Raw genomic sequence first — 23,162 nt, 5'->3', positions numbered from 1 at the left:
TAAGAAAAAGGACTTTAGCAATAAATTATCTGAAAAATGTGTAAAGAAATCAATCCAGTCAAACAACAGTAGAATACATGTATTTGCTCCCAAGTATCCTGAAACTGTTCAGAATGGACATGATATTGGGATATAAAATATCATGCAGAAAAAACATTATATTGAACATGATTTGCAATAACTATGTACTGAAAAAATATATACGTAAAAATGTCAGAGGACAGCAGAGAAAATCCATAGATTAAAAAAATAAGTTTTAAAAACTAGATATAATTTTTTTCTGGAAAAATGGGGGCCAAACACTTAATAATAATTTTCAAATGTGCAAAAGTTTTATATATAGTAGATGTGGTCAGCTGATTAACTCCACTGGGAGTTAAATAACAACCACAGGGTAAAAAAATGACTGAAACAGAAATACTAAAGGCAGAAAGTGTTCCTTAAACCATGAAAGCCTTACTATTTGGCATTAATCACTAATGGTACACCTAGATTGTTTTTCAGAAGGTAGCCTGAATAAACTATATTTTCTTTTTCTGTTAAAAATTTAAGTATTGACCTGCAAGCAAGTAGAAAAACTTTCTCTGTAAAGACTTTCCACAATCAAACAGCTGCTCCCAAACTGTTTCCTACCATAGTTCACTGATACTGGAAAGAAGGGAATGGCCGAAAAATCACCAACTTTCTCTTCTCTCTCTCTCTCTCTCTCTCTCTCTCTCTCTCTCTTTTCTCACACACACACACACACCACACACAAAATATGAGCAGTCTAGTATGGTATTTCAAGGCTCCTTGTGATGATAAATGATAAAGGCAAACAAATTTGAGTATAAATTTCAATCATGTCATCCTAAGGTATACCAGGCATAATCTTTTAATTTTATTTTTAATTAGATTATTAATCTAATTACTATTAAATATCTCATCATACTACATTATTTATTTTTAAAAGACTTGATATTTTTAGAAATGATAAACCTTGGGGAAAAAAATTAAAACTGGGTTTTGATTTCAAAATAGAATATTTCTAAATTTTTTAAAAAATGCAAATATCTAAAGCACAAAGTCATTTTATTCTTATTTTAAAAGGAGATTCTAGCTTTTCAAAACCATTTTTCCTAAACCATGAATATGTTCAAGTGACTTTTAAAAATACCATTAAATTGAAGTAAATAAGAGTACAGATTTGTTCACAGGGTAATTTGCGTAAACATCTACAGTTTGTTTATGTAATTCAGAAACTCCAGATTCAAATATGTCTTAGTATAAGTTTTGTCTTGGATGGATAAATGCATCAGTGAGAACAGGTGTTAAAAGATTCCATGGAAAATTAAGGAAATTTAAGTCAAGGACATTGAGTCTTGGAGGTCAGTTCTCTGGAATTTTAGGCATACTGTCCATATGAAAAAGATTCGCTAGACATAACCATAAATAACTGTGCCCTTCATGTGTGCTCAGGATTGTCTGTTTTCCTTGAAAACCAGGATACATAAGGTGCTTACTCTTTCAGACAAAGTGTTGTGGGGCCTCCTCTTATAGTAGAAGCTTTATTTAGCAGTTGTGGTGAACGTCTCTTGTGTTCTGACACGACAGACAAGGACAAAAGCATAGTATACTTTTTCATTAAGCATCCATATGAGGAAATCTTCAAGGATGGGCTCACATAAGAGGCTGATGAGATTATTTACACAGATGGGCCATCACTGAGTTCAAGAACAATATGGAATAAAGCCATGCTTCTCAAACTCCACTGTGCTATAAAACTAAATTTACCATCCTGCTAGATCCATAATAAATAAAATATGTATTACAAGTGAATACCAGCATAACTGATGTTTCCATCACACCAATTAATCTGCAAAGGAAATGGACCAATTGAGATCTGCACCTTGTTTCATCACTCATATATATGTAGAGAAGCAAGAAAAAAAAAAAATCTTGTCTAGGGCATGGGCTTGGTAACTGAATGACACTTTGTAATCTTCATTGTTGAATTCACTCATACATGATATAACCGATTTTCTGGAAGCTAAGAAAATCATTTTACTCTACCAATATTTGCAGGATAAGGGAAATAATTGCTTGAGTAAGGTTTTCTCTCTCTCCCTTTCTGCTATTCTGACTTCAGGGAGAGTTTACGGAGAGGATGAAATGTCCTGATTAAAGTTTCATCAAACCACCTTCAGCTGTTCCAAAAAAAAGAAAGAAAGAAAGAAAAGAAATTAGCCTCTTCATGTATATCACCATGAAATAGATGATTTCTTTCTTTGCTTTTCTTCCAAAAAGGCAGAAGTCACAACTCCAGTGTGGATGCTGTGCATAGCAGAGGATAATGGAGAGCAGGTTAGTATTGAGGACTTGATAAAATCTAGAAGTCCATCAATGAGGTAAATAATCATCACCATCTCAGCTTGTAAAACAGGACAGCTTTCGCTTCCAGTTTTTGCTTTTTGTTTTCAGAGTGGCAAAGCACAGATGTATTCTGTCCCTGGAGAATTTCAAAACTCAAAAACATAGTCCAGGGAACTAAAACAAGCCATTTATCACAAAGCAAACTCTTCTGACAGTGGTGTATCATGAGCAGAATCAGCCCAAGTTTTTATGTCAAGACAAGCAAATACAGTCTTATTAGAGTGTATTCGGCAAGCCCATGTAAGAAATTCATTGTTTAAGGCTTTCATTGAAGGTGGAGTTTTGTGTAATGCCATTAAGTTAAATCAAGGAAATCTGAAGTTTCAATATCTGAGTTAAAGGTAAGAAAATAATTTTTATAAAATATATTGTAGAACTGGCATTCCACAAATTACATTTTGGGCAGCACCACCTTTATAAAATAAAACTTCCCAAGATATATATGTAAAAATAAACAATGCCCTTTACCCTAGGAACCTATAAGTAAGCATTTAACACTCTCTAAGCAAATATCCACATCACAGGTCCAGTTATGGCCTCTCCAAACTTTAGCTTTTTGTATGTGGTAGCAAGTTTCTGCTTCTAGCTTTCTTCCATTCTTTTTCCATTAACCAGAAGAAGAAATATTGACAGTTGCTACTAACAGGAGCCTAGAAGAAATAAACACCCTAATATGAGATGATCTAGCACCTTTTCATTTTAAAACAATTAAAGGTAACTTAACATTCTTATGATTTAATATAGAGCAAATGTAAGAAAGAAAAAAAAAAGCAAGTTACTCTTAGGTCCTTGTTCCTCAGGAAAAAGAAACAGTGTTTTATTTCACTTGTGGCAAGTTTCTCATGTAATCCACTGGCAACATCGTGGCTTCTGCCTACAACAGGGTCACTGATAAGAGACATTAAAATAAGGTGATAAAAAACATTTGGTCCCAAAGCTATAAAAATGTTTTCTCAAGCAGAAGTGGAAAACAGTGAAAGATTTAGCTCTTAAAGTAAACAAAAGTGGAATTAGGAACAAAACTGCCATAAAGGGGCAGATCAATGGTCTGTCAGACTGTGAGCTGACAAAAGCATCAGGGGATGTGGAGAGGCCGGTATGTTCATTGCTCTCCATGACCTTCATCTCAGAGGTGAGGGGCGTGCTCTGCATGTTCCTAACTTCTCCCTCGGGTTTGTATAAAGCATCACAGGACACCAGAAATAGGGATTATCACTTGGTGCTTGAGGAAAGTAATTTAGAGCAAACTAAAGAAGCTTTATTCTCCAGTATTTTTCAGAAGAGATGTGACTAGTTCAAACTAAACTCTTTAAAAAGTTAAGAGGAACATTTATTAATAAAGTATGATATTGCTTCATAGTATAGAGTCATGTTTCTCTTTTCATGCTAGATGTTTAACAATTTAAAAATTATCAAAACCCATTGCTGTTAGTAATCTGAAGCAACCAGAGATTCAATTTGAAAGACTACCTTAAAGCTTCTGTGGGCTTGGAGAGTAGGATTAATCACTGTTAAATTCATTCTAAATCCTGAACTATAAGTATTAGTTTTTGCTCACTATCTGTAAGTCACTGCACTAGGGGATAACTAGGATGTTTCTAAAACTTTAATTCTAAAAGGACTAATTATACAGATATATGTAAATAATTACAAAATACAATAACTCGACTGAAAAATAAATGAATGTTTCTTCATGTTTTATGGGTAAGGTGCTCTATAAACATAAAAAGAAATCAAAGGGTAAGCAGTCTGGTGTAGGTGACTAAGAGCACAGATAGAATGGCCAGTGTTTGAATCCTGACTCCACCATTTACTAACTGCAATGTTGGGTAAGTTATCTGTAAACTTACTGTATTTTACAGATACAGTGTCCTCATCTGTAAAATGGAGATGGAAAGAGTATTAATATAGCATGTGATTGCTGTAAGAATTAAATGACTTAATATACGTAAAAAAATATATACAAAAATGTCTGGTACATAGTATTATATTCATGTTAACTGAGGTTATTATTTCATACATAACCATCTCAAAACCTGCTAACTTTTCCCTAACCCTACCATCACACTCATTTCAAACTGGAAAAACATTTTTAGGCATTAGACAGCACTTAAAACTCTTGCTTTTACTCTTAACGAATGTGACTACTGAAATAGTTTCAACAGCTCCAATTTAGTAGCAAGGTTCCTGCTGTGACAGATCCCCTTCCAGAAGGAAAATGATGTGGCAATAAATGTTTGCACATTTCATCTTAAAATTGTGGAGCTGGAAAACAGTTTGGGGACTATGTAAGCAAAACACAGACATTCAGCTGCTTGGTCATTGCTTTACTTGGGCTTATAGTACTTACCAGGGGAACACATACCAAAAATTCTCTACTTTAAGCTAGATATTTTGATGGCACCGAGTTAACTGCATCCTATTGTAAAATGACAGCAGAGAGGCAGCACACAACTAAACGGCACAAGTTGGCTTGCCTGGACGTGCTCTACTCTGTAGAAGCCAAACCATGTTTCTCAGAATCGCTGCGACTCACACTCTCCCCTCTACATTATGCTCATCTCCACTCAGGGTCTCTGAGCTCCGAGATAGCCTTGGCATAGCATTTTTCTGAGGTCCTTATGCTGTTCGCTGAAATGCAGAGGGTAATTCAGAAAGTACTAAATAGGGTAAAATAGGGATTGGTGAGAAGGGAGGCAATGCAAATTAAAGTATCTCATCAAGATAGACTCTTTGGGAACTATGAAATCATGAGACTGGTTTTGTAGGAAAGAATGAAACTGTATCTGAAAATTATTTCCAAAGAGGGAAGAAATAAATGGTCAGATGAAAGGAAAAATTATTTGGATACATGTATAGTATTCTCTACTGTGAAAATCAATACCTATTTGACTATGTAATCAGGCAATCACACAACAGGGTAGAATTTGGATTTGGGAAGGTTGGGTTGAAATCTTGGTTCTGCTACTCATGAGCTATTATGAGTCTGGGCCAAATAACTAAACTATCTTTCAGCTTAATCTAAAGTTTAAATTGTATGATATCTGGTAAAACTCTGGGAACATAGCAAACACTCAATAAATAACAGTTAATGTGAAAAAAGTACAATTTTAAAAGTTAATATCAGTTTTATCTCATTCAAGTTTTTAATATGGTAATAAAAGAGAATAAAGATGATAAAATTGGGCTATGTTGATGGGTGAACCTTATTACTTTAAGACTTAGATCAAACTCAGAGCTCTGGTTCTAAAAATGATATTACTGTTTCAGGCAAAAATTTTCTGATGTTAAGAAGCTATAATTCGATAAAGAAACAAAAGATTGAAAAAGTAAGGGAAGTTAAGGCTTGAATCCATGTGTTACAAATTCTCACTGCCTTTTCTATACATCTTTATGTCTCCTGCAGAGCTCTTGAATACATAGTATCTTCACTACTATCATTTAGTTTATAATTCTCTCTTTAGCTTTTTTAAATCTGTGATGAAGTCGCCTGTCATATTTACTATATTCTTAAATGAAGTTATTGCATTTTCATTTCAAAGAATTCTCACTAGTTGTTCTTTATATATGCTTACATTTTGCTTATAATGTCTCTTTTTATTTCCTCAAATTTATTAATATACTATTTTATGCTCTAAGTCATGTATCTAATGTCTCAGTCATATGCACAAATGATTCTTCTCTTAATTGTTTCTGCTGTCTCATATTCGTGGAAACCTGTTTCTTTGTGTGACTGGTGATTTTTGACTGTAAATTTTTTTTTCCTTGAGATTTGTCTGTGGAAATCTTTTGAGATGAGATATGAAGGTGGGCTTTTCTAGAAAGGATATGTTTTAGTGTCTGTCTGGTGTCTGGGGATACCTTCTAGTCCAGGACCAGCCATTTTAAATTAAATCCTGGCCTGAGGTTCACAGTGTACCAAGATGGTTTTCATCTGAGATCTGATGCCAGTCAAAGGTTGCTTGTAGTTGCAAATTTTCAGGAGAAATTTTCTTTCCCGTTTTACTTGCTGCCAAAGTTTGGAACAGGTAATTTCTTTGTAGTCCCCTGAGGATGGGGATAGGTTTATTTCTAGTTCATCTGTGTGCTAAGGTGTAACTCTTTAAGGTCCTAGCTTTATGGGAGGCCTCCCATTAAACTTCTCACCTTCGGCTTTGTCTTCTTTTCATTTCTCTGTGAAACCTTAAAAATGGTGCTTAAATTCTCCTTCTTGGGAAAATGCCTTTAAGACAAAAGCCAGATTTTATACTTTTTTAAAAAACTCTGTGTCTTCAAGGTAACAGTATGTTGCATGAAATCACAGTTAAACCTCCTAATACTGATTCAAAATTAACTCAGAAAAAGCTGAAAGACATTCTATTTTTAAAAGCACAAAAATCAACGACTTGATTTTGGTCCTCCTAGGAAATATGCAATAGCATGAATGACAATGAATATAGACAACATGTAGTCTCTAGATAATTTTCTCAGTATGTCATCAAATGGTCCTTAGCTTCCCACGAAAGAATCCATAAAAATATCTGTGAGAGTATGTCCAAAGAAACAATTTCATCATTTCCAAGGAAATAACATATTTACCTGAGAAAATAAGACTTGGGACAAAGAGAAAAGGCGTCTTTGTTGTTTGACTAGGATTGTATCTACCCCATGGAGCAACATAGTTTGACCTGTTTGAAGCTGAAATTCTGATTGAGGTTTATATATGTCTTCAATTAATTAAGCCCTGAACTCTTAAATACTTCAAAAATACAATTTTTATAATGAAACAAGATAATATTTAGATCCACATGAAAAGGAAATAGTATAAAAGGTGACCTCAATGGTAAAAACAACTGTGTACTAATGCTTCTGAACATCATGTATAACATTGCTAACTGTATAGGGCTTTTGAAGATGTTTATATTTCATTAACATACCATGTGTGGTTGATTAAACATTGGTGTGTGGTTATGTTGATTAAAAATCATTCCTCAAATGCCAAAAAACAACTCATTCACAATTATTCCACAGGAAAAATCAATTCAGTTCAACCGCTTTCAATATTGTTAGATACACAAACACTACTTACATTCTAAATATGTTTATTCTGAATTTTCTCCAAGTGTTCTTTCTGTAAATAGGAAGTATTATCTCTATTCTCCTTTTCCTTCCTGTATACTTTTCATTTATCAAAATGTCAATCCTTGATTCTAGTTGCCTTGCTTATTTATCCTTTACATCTTAATTTATTCCTTTCTAAGTACTATAGAATTCTGTCATTCTGAAAAGTCTATAAAAATCTATATTACCATTTATATTATATGTTATATAATATGTTATAATATTACATATTACCATTTATACTAACTTAAATGCTAACTTTTTATTTTTCAATATGACTACTGATGAAGTCTAGCATAAGTAAACCCACTGCAAAAGTCATTAGAACTAAGCTTTTTGCATAAGCAGAAGACAAGAACAACTGTAGCTGTAGAAGTATTTCTGAAAGCCGTGAAAGCATAAGCTCACTACAGCCAAGTTTTGCTAGCTAAGGGTTACATGGTTCTGGCCCTTAAGCTTCTCATATCATGAGATCACCACTTTGGCTCTCACAAAGCCTGCATAAGAAAGCAGAAGAATAGAGTCAAAACCAACATTGCACTTTGTTAAGCTTTCCATCAAAGTAAAAAAGACAGAAACTGTGTGCAACAGAGGAATTCAAAAGTAGTTATCTAAACCATTAGTTAACAATAATACAGTGTGACACAAAGAGGGACAGGAGAAGATAACAAGAATCATTTGAATAGGATTAATCTATTCCTTCCTCTATTCAGCAATCTGCTACCTATTTTTATTAAATACAGACTTTTTCTTTCCGTCTCATCAAGTAAATGCCAAACCAGAGATGGACATCTAATGGGGAGAGGTGCAAGTGTCTGGAACGAAAATAAGCTGTATTAAGTGTTAAGGTTTGCACAGGAAAAAATAAAAAGAAACCATTAAATGATGATGAACCAGTCAAATATGTGTGCAAAGGAAAACTTGCCTCCATCAGCAAAATGCACAAATTAATAATTTACCAGTAAGTGGTAAAGGCATTTATCACAAAACATCAATGAAAGTATCTCCTCCCACATGTACATTTTCTTTATGAAGGCAAATAGGAATTTTCTTTACAGAATGTCTTAATATTGCTGCTGGTCCAGTATAACGTTGATTTAGCTTCAAAAGCAAAGTCTGGTAACAAAGAAAAAGAATAACAAAAATATGTTATATCTAGAAATTATTGTGATGATGTTTAATAGGTATCAGTAGACCATTCAGTGATAGATGGGAATTAGTTTTACATTTTTTCTGTTTACCTAAGAAGCTAGTAGTTCTTTTTTTAACCACTCACACTTCTATATTTAAAACAAAAAGAAATTTAATGACACATACATAAATATGCAAATAAAAAATTAATTTCTGATATGCTATAAATTTTATATTATCTGACTATTATGTAACGTGAAGTTAATATCCAGGAGGAATTTTTTCAGTAGTTCTTCAATTTAATTTGTTAATTTGGGAGCACATTTTAAATTTCATTTTTAAAGAATATCAAAGAATGAAGATTTCACAAGCCTAAGTAGTTCATATTAAAATGTTTAATTGCCTTTTATGTCAAGAAGTTCTTTCTTATATTAACTGAAATTTCTTCCTGTAATTTAAATCCATCTATCTTACTCTGACCTTGATGTTGACAGAGAAGTGGTGAGCAGCCTTCCCATAATGACCATTCACATATTAGAGCCAATTATTAAGTCACCTCTTAGCCCTCTATCCTCCAGGGTGGACATATGTAAGTTCTTTAGCCTTTTCTATAGGCTTTATCTCCAAATGTTCCAACATCAATCTCTCTTCCTCCCTTCTTTTTCTGGCTTTTTCTCCTTTGCCTAATTTTTTCAGTCCCAAGTTTGTTCACATTTTCCTTATGAGATGATCATAATCAGTGCTTATACTTCTCAGATTTTATAACCTTTATTTTTGATATGCATGCCAGTATGTTACTTATTTTTAAATAAGACTTTTTTTTCATTCATGGAATGAAAACTCAAATCATATTTTCTATTGAAACAATGGCACAATAGACAAGAATCCTGGTAGAGTGAAAAGCATATAAGTTAGAAACAATAAGATGTGAATCCTAGGTCTGACGTTTAGGAGCTGGAGCACATCATTAAACTTTCTAGGCCTCTATTTACTGTTATGTAAATTGAAGATAATAATATATACCTTATATTGTACAAGTGTGGGAGATTAAATAAGTGGATGTTCAGTGACAAAAAACAGCTGATACTATTATTGCCTATTATTGCCATCATATAGCACACTAAAAGCCTATTGTCCAACCATTTTACAGAAATGACCACAAGTGTTATATTTAACCAATACATGTAATATACCAGATACTGTAGGACATCTAAAGAGTATCACAAAATAGTGATCTATTACATTCATTTGTTAGTATATATGTAATTGATTCACTGTGAGTAGGGAAAGCAAAGTCTAAGAAGGACCTGTTTAAAAAAATAAGAGCCAGGAAGACTTGCAGAACAGGAGGCTAATTGTGCCTGAGGCAGGAGAGGGAACAGACAGCAGGAGAGTAGCTGAGCTCACAGAAGGGGGTCCCATGAGGTCCAGGGCTGAGGGGTCAGGCCACATGTGATGAAACCCATTAGAAAACTAAATGACTGGGTAATACAATCTTTCTTTCCCCTCTGGAATTCATATGGAATTACCTTGGAAATTCCTTAATCCTATTTCAAGAGCCAATTCTTTTTCCTAATTCCTATAAACAGATGGGATCTTTCCCTCTGAAACACCAGAATGTTTTGTTTATATTGTTTTTCTGACATTTACTTTAATTTAACTCAACAAATACTTATCAGAGTGCTTTCTGCACACAGGCAGTATAATAGGTACTGGAGATACATTAGTGATAAACCTAGACATAGATCTCTGCCTTTATGAAGCTCACATTCAATGGGGGAAAGTGGAAAGCCAAACAATATAGTAAATATAACAAACAAAATAGTAAATATAGGATCAGAATAACAAAAATGAGTGGGGAAAAAGAGTGAAGGTTTCAGTTCCAATGTTAAATGGGAGGTCTTCTTGAGAAGGTGACATTTAAGCAAAGGTTTCAAGGAGAGCAAGCTGGGACAATGACACTATGTGGAGTAACATTTTTCATACAAAGAGAAAGACCAATTCAAAGGCCCTCATGTGGGAGGGACTTTGGTAGAGCTCAGGGGAAACAAGGGAGCTGGTAGAACAGTAGCACCATTAGTGAGGGGAGAGTAATAAGAGAATAATTCAGATAGATAAGAGATAAAATAAGAGTCAGGGCTCCATAAGTCACTGGGGAGAATAGAATGAGTAGAGATCAGGAAGGGATTCGTGGGTCACTATGAAGACTGTGTCTTTTATTATTATTTTGTCCAGGCCGGGGGAGGGTCATTATGGAATTTCCAGCAAAGAACTGACACAATATGACACAGGTTTTATAAATATCACTCTGAATGCTTGGTAAAGATAGGCTGTAGGAGAACAGGATTAAAAGCAGAGAGACGTTGCAGAAAATGATTCTGGCAAAATGGTGCTGATTTAGACTGGGGTGGTATATTAGTCCATTCTCACATTGCTATAAAGAACTACCTGAGACTGGGTAATTTATAAAATTTAAAGAAAAGAGGTTTAATTGGCTCACAGTTCCATAGGAAGTACGGGAAGGATGGCTGTAGAGGCCTCAGGAAACTTACAATCATAACGGAAGACAAAAAGGAAGGAGGCACATCTTACACGTCTGAAGCAGAAGGAAGAAAAGAGCGGGGGAGGTGCTACACACATTTAAATAGCCAGATCTCATGAGAACTCATTCACTATCATGAGAGCCACAAGGGGGAAATCCACCCCCATGATTCAATCACTGCCCACCAGGCCCACCTCCAACACTGGAGATTGCAGTTCAAAATGCGATTTCATGTCCTTCTCCCATCGCAAAATACAATCATGTTTTCCCAGCCATCCTCTAAAGTCTTAACTCATTGCAGCATTAAACAAAGTCTCATCTGAGAAAAGGCAAACCTCTTCCAACTATAAGCCTATAAAATCAAAACAAGTTAGTTACTTCCAAGATATAATGGGGATACGGGCATTGGGTAAATACTCCCATTCCAAAAGCATTTGGAAATTGGCCGAAACAAAGGGACTACAGGCCCCATGTAAGTCTGAAACCCAGCAGGGCAGTGATTACATCTTAAAGCTCCAGAATATCCTCCTTTGACTCCATGTCTTACATCCAGGTGACACTAATCCAAGGGTTGGGCTCCCAAGGCCTTAGGCAGCTCTGCCCCTGTAGCTTTGCAGGGCTCAGTTCCCATGGCTGTGCTCAAGGTCTGGCATTGAGTGTTTGTGGCTTTCTAGGGACACGTTGCAAGCTGTTAGTGGATCTATAATTCTAGGGTCTGGAGGATGGTGGCCCTCTTCCCACAGTCCCACTTGGCAGTATCCCAGAGGGGATTCTGTGTGGGGACTCTAACCCCACATTTCCCCTCCACACTGCCCTAGTAGAGATTCTCCATGAGGGCTCTCCCCTGCAGTAGATTTCCACCTGGACACCCAGGCATTTCCACACATTCTCTGAAATCTAGGGTAGGCTCCCAAGCCTCAACTCTTGTCCTCTTTGCACCCACAGGCTTAACACCACATGGAAGTCACCAAGGGTCATGGCTTACACCCTCTGAAGCTATAACCCAAGCTATACCTTGGCCCCTTTTAGCCACAGCTGGAGCTAGGGCAGCCACAATACAGGGTGTCATGTCCCAAGGCTACACAGAGCAGCAGGGATATGGGCCTGGCCCATGAAACCATGCTTCCCTCCTAGGTCTCCAGGCCTATGATGGGAGGACCTGCTACAAAGATCTCTAAAATGCCTTCAAGGCATTTTTCCCATTGTCTTGGCTATTGACATCCAGCTCTTCTTATGCACATTTCTGCAACCCACTTGAATTCCTCCCCAGAAAATAGGTTTTTCTTTTCTATCACATGGCCAGGATATGAATTTTCCAAATTTTTACACTCTGCTTCCCTTTCAAATTTAAGTTCCAGTTTCAGACAGTTTCAGATCACCTCTTTGCTCACACATATGAGTATACACTGTTAGAAACAGCCAGGCTACATCTTGAAGGCCTTGTTGCTTGGAAATTTCTTCCGCCGGACACCATAAACCAGCAAACTCAAGTTCAAAGTTCCCAATCAGTTCCTCATCTCCATCTGAGACTTCATCAGCCTGACCATCTCTGTTCATACCAATATCAGCATTTTGGTCAAAATCATTCAAAAAGTCTCTAGGAAGTTCCAAACTTTCCCATATCTTCCTGTCTTCTTCTGAGCCCTCCAAACTGTTTCAACCTCTGCCCATTATCCAGTTCCAAAGTCACTTCCATATTTTCAGGTATCTTTATAGCAATGCCCCACTCTTGGTACCAATTTTCTGTATTAGTTCTCACATTGCTATAAAGAACTACCTGAGACTGTGTAGTTTATAAAGAAAAGAGGTTTAATTGGCTCGCAGTTTTGCAGGCTGTATAGGAAGCACGGGTTGAGAGGCCTCAGGAAACTTACAATCATGGTGGAAGGCAAAGAGGAAAGAGGCATATCTTACAAGGCTTGAGCAAGAGGAAGAAGAGAGTAGCAAGAGGAAGAGAGAGAGCAACAGAAAGTAGACAGTGGCAAGAGGAAGAAGAGAGTAGAATATCTTGTCTCTGCATGACAGGATCAAGGGTGGCCTGGGAGCTTGGAGTTGCCATCCACTGAGATGGTCCATATCATAATTTGCCTTGAAATATATTTATTTGTGAAAGACTTTGTAGATAAGAGCTCAGGATTCAAACTTAGATATATCTGTCATCAAATCCTGAACTGTTTATTTGCTTAATATCTGATGCTGTGGTAATCACTTAAGTACCTAAGTGTAAGTTTCCTCATCAGTAAAATGAGTTAAAAATGCCTGCATGCCAAGTTTTCTGTCAGGAGTAAATGGGATAATACATGCAAAGCATTTCACAAAATACATTGTACATAGTAAGTGATCATTAAATGATAGATATGCTTTAGTAGTACTCATAGTACAATTACTATTATTATTTCATGTGTTTTATGTCTTCTATTGGGTTGCATTCTTTTCTTGCTCTTTTTGTTGTTGATGTTTGTTTGTTTTAGTTTGTTTTTTGACATAGGATTTTGCTCTCTTATCCAGGCTGGAGTGCAGAACTATCATAGCTCACTGTAGCCTCTAACTCCCAGACCCAAGCATTCCTCCTCCCTCAACATTCTGAATAGCTGGAACTAGAGACATGCACCATGATGCCTAGCTAATTTTTAAAAATTTTTTAAATGCTTTGTAGAGATAGGGTCTCACTATGTTCACCAGACTTGTGTTGAACTCCTGGGCTTAAGCAGTGCTCCCATCTCAGCCTCTCAAGGTGCTGAGATTACAGGCATGAGCGACCATGCCCGGCAGGGTTGCATTCTTGAAGAAAGGCATCATCTTTTTTTTCTTCCCCCTTGCAGAAATAAGGCATACTGTGTGTAGCATTAATAGTGCTCTCTCTGCGCATTAATCATCACCTGACTGGCATGATTTTGTGGATGAGGAGCCTGGTATTACAAGGGATGATAGATGCAAATGGATGATTGGCCTTTCCTATTCATTTCTAAAGATGACAGAAATTTCACATGTTGACTTCTGTTGGTCAAAGGGTTTTCAAATTTAAGGTGTGGAATATATTGGCAAAGCACAGCAAGTTAGATTTCTACCACCATCACTTTTTAAAAAATTTGTGTCCCCAGTGTTCCTTTGAAGATTTTTTCACTTGCTAATTCTCTTACCTTTTATTTTATGTAATTTTGTTTGGTGTACAAATATACTAACCATGACATAAGAATTGCTGGAAAAGTGTTCTTGTTTGTAAAGGATCTCTTTAAAATTGAAGTCATTTTGAACTCTGTTCTTCTCTTCCAAGCTTATAGCAACCCTCTCCACCTTGGCATCATATGTAAATTTAATGAGCATTCACTCACTTTCATCATCTAGGTCATTGGGTCATTGATTCTTGTTTCCTTTGTGCTTCTAGAACAAAGAGATTGTCTCAATCCACCTATTCCAGTCCTTCCAGTCTATGGACAGTATTTTCCTGCTTCCGTTACACTTCAAGAATAAAAGCATTTTCAATCTACTATTAAAATGGGAAACTTGTTATTTCACCAGACCTAATTTTTTGAAATAGTGTAGTTTTCATGTTTTTCTCTTCCCATTCTTAAAAATGCTTGCAATTTTAGGAGTTTTTCATTTGTTTAATAATAGTCTTGGGACTATCCATATGGAACATTACCCAGTATTTCTTCAAAGGCAGTCAGCTCTTAAATTCAATCCCAAATTAGTAGCTGGCCTATTGGTTCCTAACCTTTATTTTTTGTATAATCTTCTGTTCTGCTATAATACATTTCTTTATAAAAAGTTATTTAAAGTGTATTGTAATTACTATTCAGGGAGAATAACAAAAAAACAGAACTGGGAATAATTAGAATAATTATTAAGGGAATAATTACAAGAGATGATAAGCTAGCAAAGCACTGATGCAATGAGGGTTTGACTGTTGGCAGAGGTTAATGTTGACTAGTAACAGAGACCTTTAGGGAGAACAACACAGAAGAGCAGTGGCAAGAAATTTTTATTGTGTTACACACAATATTACCAAATATAAGTGATGTATTCTACAACTCCAGTCTCTACAATCTTTCCTGAATTGTCCAGAACTATCAATATCAACTCCATCTCTACATCTACAGGAATATTCTTTTTAGAATGCAATTTTAATTATGTTACTCCTCGGCTTTAAACTCTCCTTGGTTCTGTTTGACCTTTTGGATAAAATACAAATTTCTGTCTGGGAACAGTGGCTCATGCCTGTAATCCCAGCACTTTGGGAGGCTGAGGGAGATGGATCATGAGGTCAGGAGTTCAAGGCCAGTCTGGCCAATATGGTGAAACCCCATCTCTACTAAAAATACAAAAATTAGCCAGGCGTGGTGGCGGGAACCTGTAGTCCCAGCTACTCAGGAGGCTGAGGCAGAAGAATTGCTTGAACCTGGGAGGCAGAGGTTACAGTGAGCTGAGATCACACCACTGCACTCCAGCCTGGTCAACAGAGCGAGACTTTGTCTCAAAATCAATAAATCAATAAATCAATCAATAAATAAAAATTCTTAGTGTGAAAGGAAATGTCTTCCAAGTTCATATCCCGCTTATTCTTCCAGTCTGTCTGCTACTCAAAATTCACATTCCGCTATGATTATGTTTAACTCTTTGATGTTCCACTTAATCACCAGTTTTCTTTTCTGAGCTTCCTCTGAAGGATGATTTTCTTGTTTTCTTACAGTTCCCCTCTACTCCCCTATCTCGTGACTGTATCTTGTAGATATTTCTATCATAACTCCTTAGATTCTGAGGTGGCATCCGTTACTTTTTTTCTACTGATCGTTTTCTTTCGGAAATTGTTCCTCCTCTACTTTGAGTGATCCCAGGAGTCCTAACTGCTATGGGACTTTTGTCTCACATCACAGAGGATGAGCTCATGACATTCACTGACCAGTCAGAATACTCCATCCCGGCGGACACAAGGATTGGCCAGTGATAATCTCTTTCCTAATCAAAACAAATCATAGCCCTTTGGGGAAACAGATATAGATTCTATTGTATGGGAGTCAATTTACTCTTTCTCTGAACTCAGTAGGGACACAAAATTGAGGCCCATATGAGATGAGTCTTAGTGCATCCTAAGGATCATCCAGAAATTAAGTCAGAGAGAAAGAGAGCCAATAAACTGAAGAAAGGTAGATTTCTGATGATATTGTAAATATCTAACTCAACCATTCTGAAAGTTAATACTACATATCAAATTTACCCATTATTTAGTCAACAAGATTGAATAAATTGCTCAAAATGACTTCAGGTAGGTGTCAACATTTAATATGGAAATATTGCTGGATAGCACTCATATGTTACTGCACTGGTTTATTTATGTTTTCTCTCCTTTGTGTATTACTGATTGTTAGATCTCTTCTACTCAGCACACAGTGCCTAGAACATAAGCACAGGCTTAAATGATCTTGGAATAAATGTTCCAGCCAAGCTTGTTAATCAAATATGAAAATAATTAAGAATACTGGCTCTGGAACCTGATTTTCTGGGAAACCTTGAATTTACCATAACTCAACATATTTATCTTTAAAGTGAGGATGATGATCATAACAACCCCATTAGATGCTTATAAGAATTAAATTATATAATAAATGTAAAATGTTAGTTTGGTGACTAGTACAGAGTATCCATGTAATAAATGTTAGCAATTATTATTTATGTCTCCAGAATCATCTATATTACCTGTTATACATCCCAGAATGATGTTGTTTAACCTACAAAACCCAACATAGTTTACCTTTGTTCTACTTACAAAGTAATTGGTTATTACCCATTATGCACATACTAGTTTTCTTATAGGAAGAACCTGAGTGAAGCCAAATCAAAGAACAAGGCTAGGAAACTGAATTTACATCAAGGCCTGATGCTGGATTATCAAAATGAAGTCCCTGAAATTTCAGCCTAAATGTTTTAATCCTCCTTTCTCCATATTCACATTTGAAAATTATTTTTCAGATATGCCAGCAGATAACTGGGTCACTATTTTTCTCCACAGTTTTAGATGTTTGATTTGGTACTATGTGAGGGAGTCCACACAATGAAGGCCCATCGAGAAAGCATGATGAACAAGTGGACAGAAAATCAATAAGGATACAGAACACTTGAACAACTCTATCAACCAACCTCACCTAATTGGCATTTATAGAACACTCCAGCTAACACTAGAGGAATACATATTCTTTTGAAGTGGATACAGTACATTTACCAACACATATCAACTTCTGGGTCATAAAATAAACCATAATAAATCTAGGAAGATTCAAGTCATACAGAGTATATTCACTGACCACAATAAAATTAAGTAAGAAATGAATAACAGAAAATTTTCTGGAAAAATCTTCTAATATTTGGAATCTAAATAATACACTCTGAATAAGACATGGGGAAATTAACAAATGAAAGGGAGAATTAGCAGGCATTTTAAAGTGAATGAAAATGAAACTTAAACATATCAAAATTTGGGAGATTTCCTAGGTGGTACACTTAAGAAAAAATTTACAGAATAAATGCTTAAAATGGAACAGAAGAAAGGTCTCAAGTTAATGACCTCAGCTTCTACCTTAGGAAATTAGAGAAAGAAAAATTTAAATTCAAAGTATGTAGAAAAGGGAAATATTGATTAGAGAGGATATTTACGAAATAGAAAACAAGAGAGAAAATCAATTACAACAAAAGATGTTTTTCTGAGATCAATAAAATTTATAAATGTTCAGCTAAACAAATCACAAAAAAAGGAATAATACACAAATTACCAATATCTGGAATGAAAGAGGTTATATGATTAGAGATGCTACAGTTATTAAAGGGATAATAAGGGAATATATCCTGTAAAACTTTATGCCAATAAATTAAACATTTTAGATGAAATGGGCCAAGTCCTTGAGAAAGAAATAAACCACCAATGCTCACATTAAAATAAATAAATAACCTACCACATATTAACAAAATTAAATCATTAGTTAAAAACCTTCCCAGGGAGAAAATTTCAGGTCTCTACTGTTATACTGGTAAATTTTAACAAACATTCAAGAAAGACATAATATAAATTTTATACAAATTCTCCCAGAGAGTTGAAAAAGATAATAGTTGCCATTACATGATGCTAGTATTATAGTGACAACAAGGAAGACGTTACAAGAAAGATAATTAGGCACTAATATCCCTCATGAGCACAGGTGCAAAATTTCTAAACATGTTTTTAGCAAATTGAATCCGACAATTTATAAAAAGGATAATATATTATGACTAAATGACATTTGTCTCAGAAATGCAAAGATGGCCTAACATTAAAGAGTTAATCATTATAATTCACCATAATGACAAACTAAAAAACAAAAAATATATAACCATCTTGATAGATGCTGGAGAAAAGCATTGAATTGAGTCAACACTCATTTCTGATTAAAACTTTTAGCAATGTAGAAAGAGCATGCAACATCTTCAACCTGATAAAAGGCATTTATAAATATTTAGAAACATACTAATGGATAAAGACTGAAGGTATTGCTTCTAAAATTAGGAACAGCACAAGGGTTTGCTTCACCACTTCTATTTAATATTGTACCAGATAAATAGGCAAAAATGAACTGTATCCTATGTATAGCAACACAAAAATTAGAAATGAAATTTCAAAATACTACTATTACAATTGCCCGGAAATGTGAAATACTTAGGGATAAATCTGAAAAAAAAATATGAAAAATGTATTCACTAAGAACTACATCATGGACAGAAATAAAGGAGACCTAAAGGAACTGGAGGCATACTGTATTCATGGGTCAGTCAATATTGCTAAGATGTCAACTCTCCCAAATAGTTTTATAAACACAATGCACATTTCTGCAATTCCAGTATAATTTTTGTAGGACTTTACAAACTCATTCTTAAACTCATATGCAAAGGACCAAAGAAACTTAAAAAAAAAGAAAAAAGAAAAAGAACAAAGTTGGAGGACTAACAGGACCCAACCAAAATATTTTGTGTGTGTGTTAACTACAATAAATGCTTCAGGGAATAACTTCTACCTTCCTAGTTATTTGCATGCTGCTATTCATGATATCTTTTTACCCCTCACAGAGTATCAAGAATAGTATTCCAGACTGGGCATCAAGGCTCAAACCTGTAATCCCAGCACTTTGGGAGGTCGAGGCTCATGGATCACTTGAGATCAGGAGTTCAAGACCAGCCTGGCCAACATGGTGAAACCCTGTCTCTACTAAAAATACAGAAATTAGCCAGGTGTAGTGGTACATGCCTGTAGTCCCACGCTGTAGTCCCAGCTACTCAGGAGGCTGAGGCAGGAGAATCACTTGTATCCGGGAGGCAAAGGTTGCAGTGAGCCATGATGGCGCCACTGCACTGCAGCCTGGTGACAAAGCGAGACTCCGTCTCAAAAAAAAAAGTACATAGAAATTCCAAAAAATGCAATTTAACCTACACTAAAGATCACAGCAGACTTTGATCCTATTTCAACCATCATTAAGTGACTAGTACGTGTAAAACACGAAGAGGCACATCATCACGTTAAAATTAGAACAACGAAGAGATACAAAGAAAAATCCTAATCCAAGTAACAATGGGAAAAATTCATATTTACCTTATTTTTACATTTAGTCATTGGCTCAAAATTATTCATTGCCAAAGTCTAGTCTTTTTAAAATTTTATTTGTTATGTTTAGTTATTCAGGAAACATGTTTAATTTTCAAAATATCTTTCAAATAGTACATATAAGATGCATGTATCATGTCATTACCTATATCCATTTGTATTGGCCCATCAAAATAAATTAGTATTTAAGGGCATTGGTGAAAATTAATTTGTCACTATATGGGTCAGTTCTTTTATTAATAATAATAAAAACTGACATTTACATAACTTCATTTGTAGAGCAACTTCATATTGATTCTCCAAATATTTATTAATATTTCCAATATTTCTATGCATTATTTGGCAAACATTAATCTCCATTTTGCCAACTTTTAAAGCAAAACCGTAGTTCATGAACCTAGTGACTCTGTTTTGTAACTCACAGTCTATGTCTATCCGCCCAGAAGAAAAGAAAAATATACACATTTAACATGAATTAGTTTAGCTATCTTGGTAGTGAAATATCTAATTGGCACTTTGTTCTTTATTCCCACCTTTTTATATGCGATCCAGTCAAACACCCTGTCAATATCTGTTGCCTGCAGCACTTCCTGTGATACTGGATGGGAACTGACCAAGCCGTCCAGCAGCATCACTTCATGCAGAACATCGGTCAGGAACCTCTGTTTTTCCTGCAATACAGTAGACAGGGCAATATCATAGGTGATTCATAGTTAGAATGTGTATGATGACTTGAACATAATGTATGTCACTTAATTGCTGATGTTGATCAGTCTTCCAAGGCATGACTCAACTCTAAAGTGAACCCAGTAAAAATGCTCCTTAAGTTACTCTAAAACGAAGGTGGTTGACTTAAGCTCAACATGAAACAAAATCAATGGACTACATTGGTCCCTAAGTAGATAAAAACAGTGAACTCTTGTGTTTTAACAGTGGCTAAAGCAAATTTGGACAATGGGCAGGCAATAATAACAATGATAAGATGCAGACTTATTTGTGCATTTTACAGGGTAAACATTGTAATTCCAGTCCCAAATGAACTTTTAGGTAAGTTCAATATAAGAAATACTAACCTTCTGTTATTCATACCATGGATTTCTAATACCATTTAAACAGCTCTTTTTTTTTTTCCCCTGTCCTTCCCTCCCTTCACTCCCCCTTCACACACTCGCATAAAACACACACACACATTTATTTTCTGAAAAAATTTCAAGAGACCACAACTAGTAATAAAAGGCACTCTTCACATCAAGCTAGAATACTGGTGGATGTATTTGGGGATTCAAAATAGTGGACATAAAGTGGAGACCAATCAGTATTAATAATCCATTACCATGAAGAAATGAAAATAGAAAAATCATGAGATTTCCATTTTCTGCATATCGAGACGTTAGCATTTGCTCTGGTAAAAGCTGATTTGCTATGTTAAAAAATAAACTGTAAAGAAAAAGTACTTCTCTGTTTTGGGTTTTTTTTTTTTGTTTGTTTGTTTGTTTGTTTTGGAAAGCCCACTTTAAAGAAACAGCTAGGGTTTTGTTAATAGAAATGCTGGCAGCTAGTAGTCTTCTCGGCCTCCTGCCTTCATTGAAAGAGGAGAGTAAGAAAAAAGAAATTGCAAAATATAACAAGGGCTAAATAGCTCCTAGATAGTTGTGACCTGAGGAGTATCATTACAGAGATTAACACTCCAATGCTTAAACTGCTCTAGCTAATTCTGAACTCACTCCTGGAGTCTCCTAGTTTTGAGCCCAGCAGATAAACAGCATGTTATTTCTCAGTGAGTTGTAATTTCAAGCTGAGAATACACCAATCCTGGATTTAAAGACATGGAAATGGAGAAAAAATATGCCAAGAAAAGAATTGTTAACTGGACATAAATGTGTGTGGTAATTTAAATTTGGCTTTAAAGAAAGATTTTTTTTCAACCTCATTAGCTCTATGATTTAGTATGTTTAATTGATAATGTATTTAATTAGGCATCTGACTACATACTGCAAGGTTTGTTTTCTAATAGATTATGTTTTATAGTCTATGGTCCATATATTTAACTTCTTCAGTCCTCTCTTGCTCTAAGAGCTTCACAGCAATGATCTTTTCTCCATCCAAGAGGATTATATGGTAATGACAAATCATACTTTGAGTCCCTGAGGGCTGCTCCGGATCCTAAGAGGCCACAGATGAGAAGTTCAAACTTAGACTGAATTAAACGACAAATATGACATAAATACTATATTTCTTCTCAAACCAATTTCCTAATTCCAGACAAATTAAAAAGAGTAGAATTAGACTTTATGCTTTAAAATTTTAAGATTAATAACACCAATATTCACATTGTTTATTTAAGTCCACTGAGAAGCAACAATAAGATCTCAGAAAAATAGCATAGTCTTAGAGAATAAGAAAAATTTATGTACCAATTTCAAAAGAAAAAATTTAAGGTTACTTTTAAGCAGATATACAATCTTGTTATTCATTCAATTTTAAAATGTAGATGAAAACTATCTGATATTAGAATTAATGGGAGAAATAATGAAATTATAATTATACTTCAACTTGACCAATGAACACTTTTGTTTATAAGAAATACCAATTAAACGTGTGATTCCATTCTGAAGATAAAATAATATTTAGCCATTTAAACAGCAATTGCCTGCTCTTTTACAAATCATTCAAGCACCTGATCTAAAACAACCAGGTAAAGTGAACTTAAAATGATGCTTTATTTAAATCTTAATTTTAAAAGTTGGTAACAATAAATTCATATTGATCAATATTAAAATTTACTAAACATACCTTGGTTTGCTAGAAATGTAATTTTTAAAATGGTATAAAGAAAAATGGCCATGTAATTTAGAAAATAAAATCTAAATTCCAAAGAGAAAACTTTCCTGTTAAAAGAAATATGAATTATATATTATATTATTGCCTCATGCTTCTGGAGGAAAACAAAAACAAATCTTGCCTACTCAGTAGACTTTCAATAAGCAGTGTTTAAGTTTTGTAGTGCTAAATCATTAGCAAAAGATTCATCTGTCTACCTTGTTGGAGAGAATGATACTGTGTAATTGAAAAAAATAAAAAAGTTTATATGCATAAATGGATTTAGAGAGAGGGGAAACAAAGAAAAAAGCCTGGCAGGAGAACACTCACAAATCCCAGAATAGCTAATACCTTAAATTGAGGAGGAAAAAAGAAAAGTCTAGCCAGAGGCAAACTCAATTTTACAGACTTGCAAAGAGTTTCCAGCAGAGAAGGTGCTAATTTTTTATAAAGACCTGTGTCACTATAAAATAAGAAATGATCTCAGCTTGTCAGCCCTGGCAGGGGCTCTCATCATCATCAAAATCAACAACATCA

The 23,162-nt window shown here is 35.1% G+C and overlaps 1 protein-coding gene across 2 annotated transcripts in view; it reads right to left on the bottom strand.

The window, feature by feature from the left end:
• The window catches only part of TRHDE (thyrotropin releasing hormone degrading enzyme), a 420,293-nt gene that overhangs the window by 160,852 nt on the left and 236,279 nt on the right, over positions 1-23,162 (bottom strand). For both annotated transcript variants that reach the window (XM_050749271.1, XM_050749272.1), the window contains exon 6: positions 20,339-20,476. In XM_050749271.1, coding sequence (XP_050605228.1) covers positions 20,339-20,476 — 138 coding nt within the window. The remainder of the gene's footprint in view (positions 1-20,338; positions 20,477-23,162) is intronic.

Source organism: Macaca thibetana, chromosome 11 (assembly GCF_024542745.1).
Source record: "Macaca thibetana thibetana isolate TM-01 chromosome 11, ASM2454274v1, whole genome shotgun sequence".
NCBI classification, from domain to species: Eukaryota; Metazoa; Chordata; class Mammalia; order Primates; family Cercopithecidae; genus Macaca; species Macaca thibetana.
Note: the sequence above shows the minus strand (reverse complement) of the source record. Positions and strands in the feature narration are given on the sequence as shown.